The sequence below is a fragment of the Halyomorpha halys genome, unplaced genomic scaffold, assembly GCF_000696795.3.
Source record: "Halyomorpha halys isolate HHAL.00 unplaced genomic scaffold, Hhal_1.1 Scaffold6310.1, whole genome shotgun sequence".
NCBI lineage: Eukaryota > Metazoa > Arthropoda > Insecta > Hemiptera > Pentatomidae > Halyomorpha > Halyomorpha halys.
Window position 1 is genome coordinate 60,078 of NW_027105849.1, and position 17,765 is coordinate 77,842.

Sequence of the window (17,765 nt, forward strand, 5' to 3'; positions counted from 1 at the left end):
TTAAAAAAATAAAGATGGTTCTATGAGTAAGGAGTGGCAAACACCATGTTAGATAAAACTAAAGAGAAATTTTAAAAACTGGAGTTACTGAACCTTTCATGAGATCAGTCTCTGCTATTACCTTTCATATAGACCAACCACTTCCTTATGAGTCCTTCTCTTACAATTGCCAGACCTTCTGTATGGCTGCCTTGAAGTGTTTAATTCTAATGTTTCCAGTTTTATTAGCACCTTCGCCAAACCACTATATTTTTAGTCTACTCACAATCCATACTTCTGCTATCGGCTTCTTTTGGATTATGCCATCATTTATTGTCTTCTTAAATCCCTACATAACTTAAAATATCCCTATAGCACTTTTAAAAATTCTGTAGTAGACATTCTGAAACATGTTTTCCCGTAACTGGCTGCTGGAGAGTTCTAGTCAGGTATTAGAACAATTAATGGAAATACTTTTATTTCTCCACTTTAGATTAGGGAAAAGGGAGGTCCAGTACCCCATAGAAAATATTTGAAAATAATGTAGCTTAAAAGTGCATTTTAGATCACTTTTATTGTGCATTAACCTGCTAAAACCTTTCACAGCTAGCACCCAAACACCAGGAAAGATAATTAACGAAATAGTTCTAACAACAAATACTCAAAAAAATATTCCCTCCCACGATCTACTCTGTCTGTGGGTTGGGAACCACTGATCTACAATAAAGTCAAATTGTTTCTGGATTATTGTTTTTCTAGTGTTTCATAGATTTTTCAACTTGTACTGTTGTTATCCATGGAGATTCTATGTAACACTCATTATACTAATTGGTCATGAAATGGAAAATTTTCATGGCAAGGAAGCTGGTGTATTCAGGTTTATGTCTATAATAATTGGCACAGTTAATATAAATACTTCTTACCTGTTAGACTGCTGTTTTTACTGTGTGAAAGTGTAGAGTTATAACTATATCATATCTGGCTTTCAGAAACGATTCTTGATTGGGATCTCATCTTATCCGATAGTGATTTACCCACAGAGCAATTCAGTAGAAAGAGAGTGGACTTTTGGCCCCCGATTCAATTTTGATATTTATTTCCTTACCTGCTAGAGGACACAGCTTTAATGAAATGAGTACCAGTCACATCAATGGATTGGTGTAAAAACCTGGTATATGAGCATGGTGTTGACCACATTTCTTTCTGCAGTACATACCTATTGAGTCAAGGATCATGTCATTACCAATGATTATTTTTTTTTTTAGGATTGTCCTTAAAGGAAAATACAAATCTGTAAAGCGAAAAACACAAAGCCATGCATAAATATTAGGGCGAAATGATAAATAAATACAACAAATAAAAAACAAAAGCATTTATTTATTTTTTCATTATAAATTATTCATTGTTGAGCTGAAAAAAGTTTTAAGAAATATTGAAGATCTAAGCTATAATAAAAAAAAAGAATATTTAACTAAAAAAAAAAAAATATCAATATCCTTAAATAGTACTAGACCACTGGCCCCTTAATTAAACTTGTACTATCTAAACAGGCTAAGCTTATTTGGCAAGCAATGGCTTTGCACTGATTTTATTTCTAAAAAATTATAATTCAATACATATTAAAGACGGACATTAAAGAAGTAAGTTAGACAACTTTCATAAAAAACATCTATTTTTACACTAACATTAAATGTAAATATTTAATCGAGTAATCTGCAAAATGTTACCCTAAGGATCACATAGATGTCCTAAAGGAATATCATCACTTGTTACAGCAAACTAAGAAGGAAAATTGAATTCATTGGAAACAAACTAAAAAAAAAAAATTTCACACATAATACAGTAGAATATTTTTTTTTTTTTTTACTTTTTCACATAACTATTATTTTTCTTGAATCTATAAATTGGAGAACAGAATAATGAAGCTAATAAGACATTTAAAATAATGTTAACATAAAAGTCTATCAAGAACATATTTAATTATGTACGTTAAATGCGATTGTCATTGTTTCATGAAACAAAACCTTTAAAATCATCGTTGAGACTGTTAATGAAAGTAAATATCAGTTATAAGCTTCCACACAATATTTTAAGAAACATGAATTTCTGATCACTACAGCTGCATTGCCAAATTTTAACAGAACGTTTAATCACATTACGCTAACTTACAAAAAATGTATTGAATAATGAAACAGAAAAAACAAAACAACTAAACTCGGATATCTGGATAGAGATGGGAGAATGCTAAAAGTTCGAGTTATACAAACATTTTAGTAAAATATTAAAAATAAAAATTAACATCCCTTAAACAGTGGAAAACATTTCAAATTGTAGAGCCCTTCATTGTGAAAAATGGATATGTGAAAAAAAAAAATTAAATTAAATTAATGTATTTAAAATTAAAACAAACTTTAAAACTGACCCTTTCTTTACAAAAAGATATGAAAATCCACAAAAAAGATCAGGAAAAGTTAACTGCATGAGCTGTAGTGATAAACATTATTAAGACTACTTAACTTTTCATAACCTATTTTGGCACCTTATAAAAATTTATAAAAAGACATGATAATTGACAGAGTACTATCATTTCCTGAGGATAAACTTTATGGTGTTTTATTGATGGTTGATTTTAGAAAAAAAGTGCCTGGTTTTGATCAAATATAAAGCTGATACAATAATCACATCCATGAAAAACTATTATAGTTATAAAATATTTAATTAAAAGTTATAGTGAAAAAAAAAAATATGCAAAATTATAGGAAACAGACAGCCAGCACCATAATGGTTCTTAAATGCAAAAATTAATGAAGAAAATTTAAAAAGAATAAAAGGAACACTATCTATCGCATTGTAATTAATTCAATAAAATCATTACTTTAAGTAATATTACGATAGTAATATCATAAACTAATAATCAGCAAAACTAATAATAGATCAATTTTGATCCTAATGCATTCTACTCAAAGAAAAATTATACTGATTTAACCAAACAGTTTAAAATCCAAATCATTTTCATATCTAAGTTCTGGAGTATGTCAACTACTTTTACATTTTTAAGGAAAAGGGAAAGTGAGTACAAATAACAGTACTAATTACACCATGAAGAAATCTTTAATTGAGATTTTAATTTAGAAAATATTACTATAATTGTGCCATGCACATGAGAGAGAGCTTAAACATTTATAGGGAGGGTTCAGAAATAGGATTTACTGACACACACACAAAAAAAAAAAAAAATACTTCCAAGCTATTCAGCAAATCAAAAAAAAAAAGAGTAATACGAGTAATGAAGTATCCTTGCTTCATGAAAAAGATCATAACCATAATCATTTATCTTCTACTACTTTTACAGTGCAACATCACATAAAAAATGATATATTAAATGATGGGAAACAATAATCAAGATCTTCTGAATGAAGTTAAACACAGAAATACAACTAAAAACATTTGGAAGTAAAATTTTGAAGAGTTTTGTTTAACATGAGTAAATATAACCGAGTGCCTAAACCACATTAAATAAAATTGTATACTTTCAACAATCTGGAAAATTAAGCAACAACCAATTTATATATAGAGTATTAGGTATAAAATGAAGAACTAAACAGTTGACCTTACACTTAAACAATTGACATCAATATTTTAAAAATGTTGTGTTACAATATTTCATTGAATGACACCACACAAACACAAACTTATATGGTACATACAGTCTGATAATTACGAATGCCACAGCACATAAAACGTAAAATAAATGTCACAAATACAGGGCATCCCAACTTTATTAGGATAACTTTCCAGAGCATAAGGCTTGTTTTTAAACCTTCATTATTAAAAAAACAAACAAGTATATTCTTGACAAATACAAAAATAATGTAAAACAACTACTATAGGTAACTAGGAGGCCAATTTTAGGCCATTACTCATTCAGGATAGTCACTCACATATAAAATGCCGTTTAGGCCTTCAGGTTTGACTCAGTTATTAAAATAACTTGAAGTAATTTGTTATTGAATGAAAAACTAATGTAAATGAAAAATACATTACTACGAATCAACGTCTTAAACTTTAATTGAATTGCAAACATAAATGAATTTTAAATACAGTTATCTTTGAAACTCATTTTCTAAAACAAAAGATTTTTGAGTTGTGTTAGAATTGCATTGACGGTGCCGCACCCACACACACAAGGATAAACAGGTGGAGAAGGGGTGGTAAAATACTCTCAAAAATTGTTAGACGATGGATCTCCTCATTGTCTGGAAGATGAATTTACCGCATGATATCAGACAAAGCAGCATGGATGTTCTAGAAACATGGAAGGATTGACTATTACCTCACCCAACTCCTTACTGGACATGGCTGCTCCAGGATCCACTAAGCCCGCTTACTTAAAGCTAAATGATCATGATAACATTGTGTCATACTTACATTTCCATGGATGAAACAGTGGAATATATGTTCTTCTCTAGCATATGTTCTGCTTAGGAAAGAAGAGCAAGACAAAACCAAAGAGAAAGACCTGCCTCAGACCAAATCTTATGTGTTCAGGCCATTCTTGAAAGAGGATATGAATTCAGAACCAAAACTCACCACCTTTCCATTAATTTTAAGGCAGCATATGACAACACAATACATGAACTAATAATGTTCAAAGAATTTAATACAACAAAGAAACTTACATGATTCATAAAGTCCACTGTTAAAGATATGAGATGTACGATTAGGATAAATGGTGAAAAATCCAAGGAATTTCATGCAAGAAAATAACTCTGGTAAGGAGATACACTATTCTGAATATTGTATAATCTGGCACTTGAGAAGGGCTTATGACATAAGAGACATGGGCTTATGCAGACAAGGATTTACTAGGCTAACCCAATTCTTGGTCTATGCAGATCATAGGTCTTCCGATGGCTTTTCTCGCATTGAAGGGTATAGTAAAAAATGACTAATAGTATAGGAACAAGAAAGAAGAAATCAGGAAATGACTCAATAAGGAACCCAGTAAAGAAGTAGATATATAGCAATTTTAAAGTAATACATGACAGGAGTTCAATGGGATGGTAGGTAAAAACAAATAGTTAGGTGGGGTTTTGGTAAGTAGGAATCTGAAACCGTTGTGGACACCACTTCATCTAATAAACAATACTTACAGTACCCATTAATTAAAAAATAAAATTAAAAAATACATGTGCATTTATAGTAGATAGTAATTTATGTAACTCGATCAATTCTTGATCAACTGGTAGTCAGTTCCAACCAACTCAGTAAGAAAGAGATGTACTTTACATAGGCATTGATCATTACTGTTATCAGACATATACATGCTTCATATCTTGGAATGTTACCCATATATATTTGCACTGAAGATATTATTTATGCAGAGTACTGTATATTGGTATCTATAATATGAATTCTTACATTATAGTATTCTTGCATAAATACTCATTTTTATAATTAACAATAACTGTAAAATCAGATTATTATAAAGCAGGCAATTAAGAGGGTGTTCATTCTATGTAAAATATGAAATATTTAATATTAATATTTTAAGTAGTGTAGGTAAACAATGGAATAAAAAAAGTCATAGCTTATATCAATCAGGCTCTAATTTATTCTTTCACATGATTTTACTTATTTAATGATGAATTTTACAATTAAAACTGGTAAAAAATTAGTACCAACCTTTCTAAAATTAAATTTGCTAAACTAATTATATTGCTATTATTTCAAACTATATGTTATAATTCACTATAAGCCAGGAAATATAAATTATGTTTTTAATTAATGATGGATCAGTATAGTTTTTTTTAATGATTGCAGGGCAAATAACAGGTATTCAGTAAATGTGTGAAATTCTGATGAAATGTGTTTAATTGTTTATTAAATCAATAAAACAAATGTGAACAAATATGAAAATATAATCAGTACACAATTACGATGTCAGAAAATAAACAATCTATATTATGAATCTCTATGTAATATTTTTTCTTTTAATTAATGAAATGAGCTCAAAAAATATGAAAATCTTTACAAATTCCAAATAATATACATTATAAACAATAATGAAATCTCCTAGTTTTCTTGTATAAAAAACTAAATTATAAAGAAATATTATTGTAGAAAATATGGTTATTAAATAATATTTTCCTTCAAGTAACACAATTTTTTGCTGACCCTTTTGGTTTAAAATCATATAAATAGTTGCCATTGTTTGAAACTCTCCAAATAACACGACATTAACAATTTTTCATAAATGATAGTGATTAGTGGAAACTGCAGGAAGGAATGATAAAATAAATTTGTGCTATAACTGGGTTCTATATAAACAAATTAATTTTTTCTATTTAAATCCTGAATTTAATAGAATAAAATTTGTCTAACTAATTTTAGTACAGGAGAAATTATTGTGGATCCTATTACCACATTTAAGCTAAATCAAATAAAAGCCATTAGAGTGTTATTATACTACTAATTAACATCAAATCACAGCATTATTTAAAAATTTAATCACATTAACTTAATCCATAAAATACTTCAGTAGAACATTTAAACATTTGGCTCAGTGATTAAAGAATATCTTGACTAAATCAAAATGGACCATTAAAACAATAGAAAGATACTACCAATAATTAATAACTTTTAGAAAATCTATATTTTTTGGTTTATATATATTAAAGTTATGAAGTAATTTATATAATAAAAAGTTTTTGTATATATATAAGTAGATAGAGGTCCTTAATCGTCATGAAAATTTCATACCAGTAGAAAAAGGCTCATTACACAAACTTTATTAAATTAATGTTAGATAACTTGTTATGAAGTAGATGAATCAAGAAATTATAGTCAATTCTACTTTCTGATTGGGCTTATTAACAATTTTTTTTTTAAATTTAATTTATTAGGTTATTTTGTATTTTAGAGGGTTAATAACCTTAAGCAATACAGATTATTAATATCAACATTATCATTATAATCAGTCAAGTTTGTGCAGCCGTTGTTTCCTACAATATGTTCTCCATATTTTTAATGAAATGACATTGAATGAATAAATGAATATTATGTTTTGTTCCTAATGATTGAAACCGTGGGGTTGATCTCCGACTAATTATCTAACAAAAATATAATAAATTATTACCAACTCGAGTTTTTTAACACCACCCAGCTAATATTTTATTCTGTTCTTAAATTCTACATCATATTGTAGTTAAAGACATCAGACTTCCAATTTATGATGCATAAATATTAATCAAAAGATTATTTACAAAGCTTCTCTATATTACAGTAAAAATTAAATTGTATTCCTCAAAGTTATTGAAGATTGGTCAAAGTTATTTTACTCTGATATTCATTACCTCATAAAATATACCTAAATTTTAAAGAATAAATAATTACTCCTTTATTACTACTGTAATTGGTTCTTTTGGGTCTTTAGATTTAAATAGAAATTATTTATACAATACTTACTTAATCTCTTATTTGATAATGTACGGAATTACATTGGGATGCTCTATATTTGTAAGAAATAATTGTTTTGTATTTAAAATACATTTAACACTGATTTTTTATTTAATGATTGGTACATGAAAAAATTTAAAATCTGAACTTTTTTAAGAGATAATTGTACATTCCCTTTCTTGTATAAGGTTACTGATATTAATTAGCATATACTACATTTAAAAACAAAACAAAAAAAAAACTCAACTAGTAACTTAAGTTGGTCACTATTAATAATAAAAAATAGGAAATTAAATTTCAAAAAATTATGACATTGTATTTTTAGGAATAGGAGAAATTGTTTAAAACTCTAGGGGAAAAAATATCATCTTTTCAACAATAAATAAAAAAACAAAGGTTTTGTGAAGAAAAACAAACACTATGAGAGAGTATTCTGCCAAGCAGCTGCAGAGTTAAACGGTTAATACAGAATAAAACTCTTAAAGTAAAGAGTGAATAACTGTTTACAAAATGTAACATTTGTTTTTGGTTTTTTTTGACATTTCGAAATGGCAATTTACATCAAGTTAATCATGAAATTACAAGAAAGGTATTTTCTACAACATGATGTACAGTAATTTTAGGCAATTAAAAAGTTAAGACTATTTATCACAATGGTATTTCTTAATGAGAATGATTATATGATAAACCTGCTAATAACTATTCTGATGAATGATTTATAATTAATTCTTTAACTAATAGAGCTCAAAAAAGAGCTTGGTTAATACAGCAAATGTATTTGATATATACCTTAGTTCTCACAGAAAAGTTGTAACTATCAGATGAAAATTAAACTATCCATTTAGAATTCAATACTAATCTGGGAGAAAAAAAATCCTAGATTCTATATCAATCCATTTTAATTACATATATATTTATTATAGTTTAAACTGCTAGTAAATTTGTTACAAAAATTATCAAGTATACTGCTTGGGAATGGGGGTAAGAAAAAAAAATAGGAAAAATACCTTTTGTTGAGTTGTTCCTTGTCACAGCCTTGTTGTTCTATTATAGCAGCTTGTAAATAAAGTTAATAATGTACACAAAGGTATTTCTATTCTAAATCTATTGGAACACCATTTAATTGTACCGTAAAATACATTAAGAGGTGTAATAAAAAACATGTAAATCTAAAACTGACTAAAAAATATAATTATTTTCTTTTTAAATTAATCATTTCAAGTTTCAACAAAAAGCTTTAACAATTTTCATTTCCATATGACAATAGAATAAAATTGGTCATCAAGGTGAATATATACCTGAAGGAAGGAAATCAATGTTGATTTTGAATCAAACTGAGGTTGGTAGTAAAAAAAAATAATTACAAGAATAATAAAGATCTACCTCTAGAAGTGAGCATTTCTAAAACAAATGCAATTTTTGTAATTACTCACAAAGTGTTCTATTGATTTTAATTTCAACCGAAAGTGAGAAATTTTGTCACACATTGTTCTTAAATTAAATGATAGATATTTAAAAGCAACATAAACCAATACAATTAAAAAAAAAAGATTATATTTTCTTTTTAAATATTTTATAAATATGTTCATTTAGTGATTATAAAACAAAATGCTGAACAAAGAAGGCAAAGAAGATATTTGTAAAAGCAAAAGACATTATATGAAATCCATAAGCAATTTATTAAGGTTTAGGAACGATGCAAATTTTATTACATGTACTTTATTATAATGATACACATGATATATTAAATTTAAAATTAAAATTAAAAGTGAGTAATCTCAAGGAGGTTACTTAATTTTAATTATATTAAAGGTGATTAAAAAGAGACCAATATAAATAAGTCAATTATCGGTATTGTTGGTCGAATCCTGGTTCCTATTTCTCAGTAAGGCTGGTTTTTCTACCACAGATTGATAAACAATACTCTTTTATTAGAGTAAGATGAGAGCTTAAAATGCAAGTTTCAAAAAAGAGGACCAAGACAAGTATAAAACTATTGGTCGGCTGGAATGGGCTACTGCGGCCTTTGAAACCTTCAAATCACTTGGAATATATTGCATAATTCCTGTATAGCTGGAGGGAAAGTTATCAGCCCAGGAAAGCTAAAATAGTTAAAAAAGGCTCAGACAAACGGCATACTAAAACTAGGAAAATGCACTTTATTAGGCAAAAGAGTTAATTTCATTTCAACTCACTAAAAAAGACACATCAAATAGAGACAGTACATCGCACCAAGAAATAACACAAACTTACGCCTTCAAATGTGTACATGAGGATAGATAGGTATTTATAAAGAGGAGGAATGGAGGGGACTATAAAAATATTATAATTATTCTAAGGCATCTAACTGTCTAAATAATAATAAATTTTCATTTTTTTTTTTTTTTGTGTTTGTATTTCTTTTTCAAATATTTTCTAGCAATAGCCAGCAGGTGCATGGAGAAGCCGGTTCTCTCCTTTACTCCCAGTGACATCCATCTCTTCGGAAAGACCTATTAACACCTAGTCTGTTAAAATGACTTGGGGTGATGTTGTTCTATTTCAAGTGTCTTTTTTAGACTGTTATTGTGAGATATGCTATCTTTTACCAGCATTTATGTGGTATTGTTTTTTCTGCCTGATGATGTCTCAATTAGTGAAACCTTGATTGGTCAATTAGGAAGCGTATGATTTTGTTTCTGTTTTTCTTCTCTTCAAATTACAATTATTATAATTTGAAAATAAAAATTGTGAATTTCCTAAAATATAAAATAAATTTTCTATAAAAATTTAAATACCTTTCTAATAACCTTCTCTTCAAATCAGGAGGGTATGTCACATAGATGTAGTGTTCATTTTGCCCTAACTCATCTGAAACTGGGTAATATTCTTCGGAATAATGAGAATGTCGAGCAGGTGATGAACTTGCAGTTACACTCGTACTAGCAATACTCATGTCATCAGAACTATGGGAACAAATAAATGAATTAAGAAAAAATATAAAATAGTTATTGGGTTTAACAAAAAATGTATATTTTCAATTAAAAACAATTTTGATGTTTTTTTTTGTTTTTTTCCTTTCAACTTTTATTCTTTAAAATTACTCCAATGTTTCGGCCCTCAGGCCATTCTCAAGGATACCACCTTCAATATTGATGTCATTTATTTTTTAAATCTTAAAATTGCAGGCTAATTGTCCTTGTCACATATAACTTTTTTTTAAAAAAATTATATCTTAAATTTAAAACTTTTTTACAAAACACTTTCCTTCCTTCACTTACATTTACAACTTAAAAACATAAACTGTTGAAGGTAGGTTCTGTTTTTAAGTTGTAAATGTAAGTGAAGAAAGGAAAGTGTTTTGTAAAAAAGTTTTAAATCTAAGATGTAATTTAAAAAAAAAAAAAAAAGTTATATGTGACAAGGGCAATTAGCCTGCAATTTTAAGATTCAAAAAAGAAATTACATCAATATTGAAGGTGGTATCCTTCAGAATGGCCTGAGGGCCGAAACGTTGGAGAAATTTTAAAGAATAAAAGTTGAGAGAAAAAAAAGGATCAAAATTTTTTTTAATTGATAAACTAAACCACTCTAAAACAAGCATATAAAAAATAATTAATCTAAAAAATGTACATTTTGGGAAAATATTTGTACTTCTACAATTTATTCTAATGATATTTCCAGTTATAATAAATTCAAAGATTTATTTATTTATTCTTCTATTTTTTATTTTGTGAAACTGCGAAACAGCCAATAGTTTGAGATAGTTTCAAAAAATTAAAACATCCACTATAAATTAATAAAATAAAAAAAATAAATGAAAAAAGCTAATAGACTAAGTCTCATGATCAATAAAAATAATTATTACAAGTAATAATTACTGGTATATAGTATAATGTATTAGCATTACAGTATAGTTTTAGTATTATAGCATAATAATTACTAGTACTAATTAGATAGTAAAAAAATAATAAATGAATACAAATTAGTCAAGAAATAAACAATAACAGAAAATCAATAACAATTTCACTCTGACTCTTCAATAATTCAGGTATTCCTAAGAGAAAGTTGGTTTTTGTAGACTAGAGTTACCGTTCAAGCAAGAAACCATCTCAACCCCATCCCTTCATAAACAACACAATATTTTTCACATTACTTTTGCTGCATACAGCATTTCTCCCAACCTTTTTGGAACATAAGCCACAAGTAAAGGTTCTCTTTATTTTATGGTCTACCACAACAGTTCCTCTCCCTCCCCCTTCCTCCTCCCCAATGCCTTTCTATCTTCACAATAATTATTTCTAGAAGATAGTAATTTTGTTAATTATATCAAACATGGATAAAAAAATTATACCTTATCCTTTCCTTCCAAAAAGAGAACTTGACTTTTTTATTTAATAACAAAATTGAAAACCTGGCCTCAAACAGCTCCATGCCAATTAGGAATCCTGGATGAACCAAATTGAGGCACCCATGTTTTGGATTGGGCACCCTTGTGCAAGAGTAACCAGTTATAAACTAATTGGAATGTTAACAAATTTTTTTTTCTGTCCATGACTGATCATCATTAATGTGTTTTTAACATGATCTGTGTGGATGGCAAATTGTCTCTGAAAGTAGACTGTTTCAAATAACTCGGCTCCACAATAACATCAATAAATGATCAATAGACTGAGATAGACCAGTACAAGCACGAACATAGCCTCTGTCAAGAATACTGAAATCCTGAAAAATCTGAAACTAAGGGTATACAATGGCTTTATAAAGCCAGCTCTGATAAACGGCTGCAAGACCTGGGCTCTAACAGGTACCATAGAAAGCAGAATAGAGAGATTTGAACGGAAAGTCCTCTGTACAATTACAAGAGCTATTTGGGATCAGAGCCTAAACACAAGAGAAGAACTAACAGTGAACTGCTTGCAGAGACTGGTCAGTTAATATCTCATGATATAGAGGCAAGGAGGTTAAGACGGGTGGGACTTATGGTTCGAAGCAATCCATCACACCTCTACACACAATGAATGCTAGTATTATAGGCAAGAGACCATGTGGGAGGCCAAAAACCAGATGGATAAACAAAATCAACAAAGATGCGAAAGAGCTGTATGCAGCAAACTGGAAAGCAGTAGCCCAAGATAGGAAAGCCTAGAGAAGGCTGCTTTGGGCGGCCAAAGATCTACAAGGTCTGTAAAGCCAACTGAAAAAAAAAAAAATTAATATATATTTTTACAAACTTAAGATGAAATCCAGCAGGATTTTTGCTGAATTTAGAATGAAAAGATAACATGCTTAAATAAATGAAAAAATAACATAACAAGTTATTAATTTGCAATCAGAATGAATGCATTATTAGCCAATTGCTGCCCAATGGGGTTTAGGATGGAGGGAAAATGGTTTCTTCACTCTAGGTTCTTTGAATATTTTACAACTGAAAAGGAGGAAGGTAATAACCTGACATATTTTTATTTCGTTGGTTGCATTTCACGAATTTTGATTTTAAAAATCATATTTTCCGAGTTTAAATATTTCAGTCGAGCAAATCAGATATGCACCCCTTAGTACAGATCTAAGGATGGCTCGCTGGGGTAACGTGAGAGAGCTAAACGAGATGTAGTAAAGATTTTCTAAGTTGGAACTCAGATTACTTCGGGCATATTACACACACTACACAGAGTGAGTCATTAATTCAAATCAGAAATTTTCAAATTATGTTTGTTAAAAAAATTCTAAGGTCTATTTCACAAATTTTTTTAATGCATGATAAATCAATTTTCCTTTCAGGCCCATGTAACTTGTGAATTTTCTACACAATCATTCAATTTAATTTCTTTTTGTTTTGATCCTCCATTTAGTCTCATGAGAGTTCTCTTGGGTCTTACAATCTAATATGGTTTTGTTGGGGCGGAGCAGCATAGCTTAAGCAGGGAAAGTTGGTAAGGGAGTTTGCAGCATGAAAAGGCCTAACTGGACTATTCAATTTTATACAAAATAAAACATCGTTTTGTTTTTTTCCCAGTCTATGTGCCTTTTTATTGAACACCGATAAACCCACATTAAAAACGTCACACAAATTACATGATAAATTGTAGTAAGAACCCTACATAATAATGCAATCTACAAGTTAATTCGAAGTTTCATGTAGATTCCTTAGATGAATTAGACAGAGTTTAAATATACATTAATACCCTACAGGTTTGGCTAAGTATAGTTTCTTTGTATTTATAGATAAATATATCATTGTTAGCCACTCAATATATATATATGTATATAACTTACTCAAAGAGGACCCAGATAATGTAATAACAAAGACAAATAAATAGAGAGAGAGCCATAACTAGAACAAACAAAAGACCCCAAGGAAATGGCCTTGTTTCTATGGGTGAATCTTCCCAGTATCGATCACATGTTAAATACCAGCAAATAGCATGATTTAGTTCCTCTGAAAAACAGAAAATAAAATTAAAAATTTTGATTATATTAATGTGTGCTAGCTTAACCCATTTAATCAGTTAGTACCTTCAATATCCTTAAAATCCTCAGTTGATAAATTTACAAGGAGACCAGCAATGCAATCCCTAACAAGGATCTGAAACCAAACAATTATGAAGATCACCTAATAAATAATGTCTCATGTTTCTCACCTTGAATATAATGTTCAGTTATGGTCAAATGATTAAATCTAACTTACATATACTTATTTATGGTAGTAAAAAGGAAGATAAAAATGTTTCAAAGAAGAGCCAATTAAATAATTAATACCGTTGAATACACATTGAAATATTTTTTCAAATTCTTTTATATGAACTTTAATAATATACCACTTTAAATTTATGTATCCTTTAAATTTTATGTAAAGGGATTGAGAGAAATGTCTACTTATAGTAAACTACTAAACATACAATTGGTATCCTGGACATTTGACCTCTTTATCCTCCTAGACAGATGTATATTCTTTACTGGTGTGTCAAAAGAACTTACTTCACAGCGTGTTTTCAATTTCTGTAATATATCTGGTTTACAGTTAGCTTTTAATCTTTGTAGTTCACTAATCCTGTGTTTGGGAGGAACTGAAGAATCCACAAGGTTATCACAAATATCAGCAGTACTGTTGATGTCACCTTCAGCTTGAGGTGCATCTGATCTTGCACAACTCCGAACTCCAACAGAACTACATAAAAAATATATATAATTAAATATTATGAAAGGTTTTAAGAACTTGATGTAAATATAGTAGAGGAGATCTAAGGATAAATAGGTGATAGGTGGACCTCATTCCCACAAAGAGGGGGTTTGAATTTTTTTCTTCTTGTTGATATCTTTTTGACATACTAAAAGTCTAGAAAAATATGAGCTTGCAAAAAGTATTATTTTTTTTGTATTATTTTTTGACAATAAGCAAATATTTATACATTTATTTTATTTTTATTTTATTAATGTAATAACGGCGACACTATGATTGTTACATCATTATAAACCCAATAGTTTTCAGAAGAAATTCTGAATCCCTTTTCCTGTCAGTACTTAAAGAGGTATAGGTTATGGATAATTTATCTCTACAATAGTTTTAGTTAGCTGATGAGAAATAAGAAAACTAAGTTTCATCAAATATCAGATTTTACTGTGTAAACATGTTAAATACATTATAGATTTTAATGAAACAATGGGGAAGGATATGTTAATTTTGTACTATTCAATTAAAATAGCATAAAAAAATGAATAAAATAGACAGGTTCCATAACTTTGCAATGAGGATAATACCGTATTAATAATGGCTAAAACATTTGACACCTTAACATTTTACAACAAAAAATGATACCTGTGTGCAGACTGAGGAGGCCGGAAAGAATGTGGTGATACCCTAGCCAGTTCTCTTGGACCAGTTGGGCTTAAAGCAGTATGATAAGCTGTTGCTTCCCTCCATATTTCTATATCAGTATTTATTTGTGGTCCTTCACCAGGTTCACTCATAATCTGTTTTCTTAATATATCACAGCGCATAATGTCGCAATAGTCAGCAAGACATACAGCATCTTCTGCCTGAAACCAATTTGTAAATTAGGTGATAAACATTAAGCTACTATTATGCCACAGAGTATTATATGAAATAAATACTGACAAGATTAACCACATTTTTATGCCTGTTATCGAAATGCATATCCAGATAAGCTTCGGAATAAAAAGACTTTCCACATAGGCCACATGTCCACTGAGAAGGCCGGTGTTGCTGCTTTGCAGACTGTTGAGGCCAAAAAATATCCCTTGTAGGATGGAAAGGACATTCTATAGGTATTTTTACTTGATATTTCTCTAGTACTGGTATCCATTTCTAGAATTCAAAAAATAAAAATGATAAAAAGTAAATTATAACTCAGTAACTAAACTCTTTAATAAATTACCTTTTGAATAATCCTTCTAACAACTGTGGCACTATCTCGTGGACATGAGATCTTGAAAATAGTAGGTCCAGGCCAAGGAATAAATGATAGCACAAATAGTGCAAGCACCTAAATCACATAAAAATTATTGTTATGTCTAAGATATAGTTAAAATTTTTTTTTTAATTCTAGACCAATTTAAAATAAATAAGAAACCAATTAAGTAAGAATTCAAATATTTTGGATTTAATAAAAAATAAATCAGCCCGTACTATCAACAATATAGTTCAAATAAGCCAGCTAGAAAGCTGTTATGGCAATGGTAGAGGTATTTTACTCATTTCTTTTTCTTGTTATTAAGGTATTATTGGGAGATAGTGAACTTATACTCCAATTGCCATATGGTCATTTAATCCAGTAATCACCAGAGAAACCATAATTCTGTTTATGACATAACTCAACACTTATCTGTACTGATGAAATACAATAAATGAGTCAAAATCAATGATTTGAACCGGGTTTGTTCATAATATTATCCTATCAATGATTACCTCTCAACTTTCTTTCCTGATGATTAGAATAAATGTTCACGAGTCATTAATTAAAGATATTTAAAAAAAAAATTAATAAGTCAAAAAAACAATGAAGTAACATCAAACCAATACTCTGTGACCTCTTCCAATTTTATTAACTTATAAATTTAACAGATGGCAACAAATAAAATACCAGAATCATTTTTATTCTTTCATTTCTGGTGTACTTCTACAATTGAAAATAATTTGTCAGATTTGAGAAAATAATCTATAGACTCTAACCCTCTATAACTCAGATCTTCAGAATTCAGAACTTTGAGAAAAGAGTTTTTTAAAATAATCAGAGTAATAAGGTGGAAAAATGCCAGATCTAGGGGCATGCTAAAGATTATTTAAAAACTAATAAAATGATTTTGGCCAAAATAAATCTTCATTTCTTTTGAAGTTTATTGGTGTAATTATTATTGATTGTTCATATTTATAAGTACACAGTTCTGCAATTAGCTACATTTAGAGATAGGATGAATTTCTTGAAGTTATAACATGATATTGAGTTTTAATGTAGAACAATTTGGGATTGTTTCAAGGAGAAATGGAAATCAGGTCTAGTTTTTTTCTTACTCTTCTATTTAAATTTTACTTACATACTTTTACAATATATACATATTTATAAGGAAGAGGAAGAGATTTTTAAAACTTCTCATGAAAGTAACATTTTTTAAAAATCAAATATATTTTAAGCGTCTTTTCCTAGTTCGCAATTAAAGGCGATGTTACCGTAGTTTAGAGTCCATTTTATAATTATATAAATAAAGATCTCTGATAGAGCTATTCTATGTTAGTTTAAAAATCCCATAACTTTTAAACCTCTTTAATATCGTGAGTCACTGGGTTGTGTTATTCTCATAGTTTTTGTCGTACTTTCCTCGAAAATTAACTGCATTGTACATGTCATTAGAGGACGATAAGATTGCATTTTAAATGAAACTAAATCGATAGAGATAAGTTTCATTTTTTAAAAAACAAACTTACGTTGTGAATATTTTTCTCAACACTCTGTTGAGCTAAAGATTAACCACCTTTACAAAAACTTCTACGTACAGTAAGCTTTTATTTCATAAAAATGAAGATGAATTTTCTTATGAGATTGGTCCGAAAATTGCTTTTGAGACCTACTATTATCTCAAAATACTGTTCATCATTTACGGGGGTATACTGTATGTATTTTTCCCCACTGCTGCATTTGTGACTTCCCGCAAACCCCTCAGATTTTGCACGGATGCTTAATAGGCTGAACAATAATTATCGAAGTGGATTGGGCGAGCGGTAAATTTCATTCAAATTTTCGACTAAATGTTTTCTCAGCGTTTGAAGTTTATTAGCGGGTTGAAAATTTGTTTGCGATGTGTCTGGTGTTAAATAAGTGCCTTTGGGATCTTAA

General features: G+C 29.1%; 1 protein-coding gene across 3 annotated transcripts; it reads right to left on the minus strand.

Annotated features, from left to right (window-relative positions):
- Positions 1–1,336: 1,336 nt before the first annotated feature.
- Positions 1,337–15,920, minus strand: LOC106691982 (uncharacterized; the record flags this gene model as incomplete). 3 transcript variants are annotated; one of them, XM_014437887.2, is given in 8 exon segments in its annotated part: positions 1,337–8,493; positions 10,215–10,382; positions 13,693–13,855; positions 13,933–14,002; positions 14,395–14,584; positions 15,233–15,453; positions 15,533–15,742; positions 15,813–15,920. In XM_014437887.2, coding segments are annotated over 8 exon segments (1,158 nt in total), but the record flags the coding sequence as incomplete, so codon positions are not given.
- Between the last annotated feature and the right edge of the window lie 1,845 nt (positions 15,921–17,765).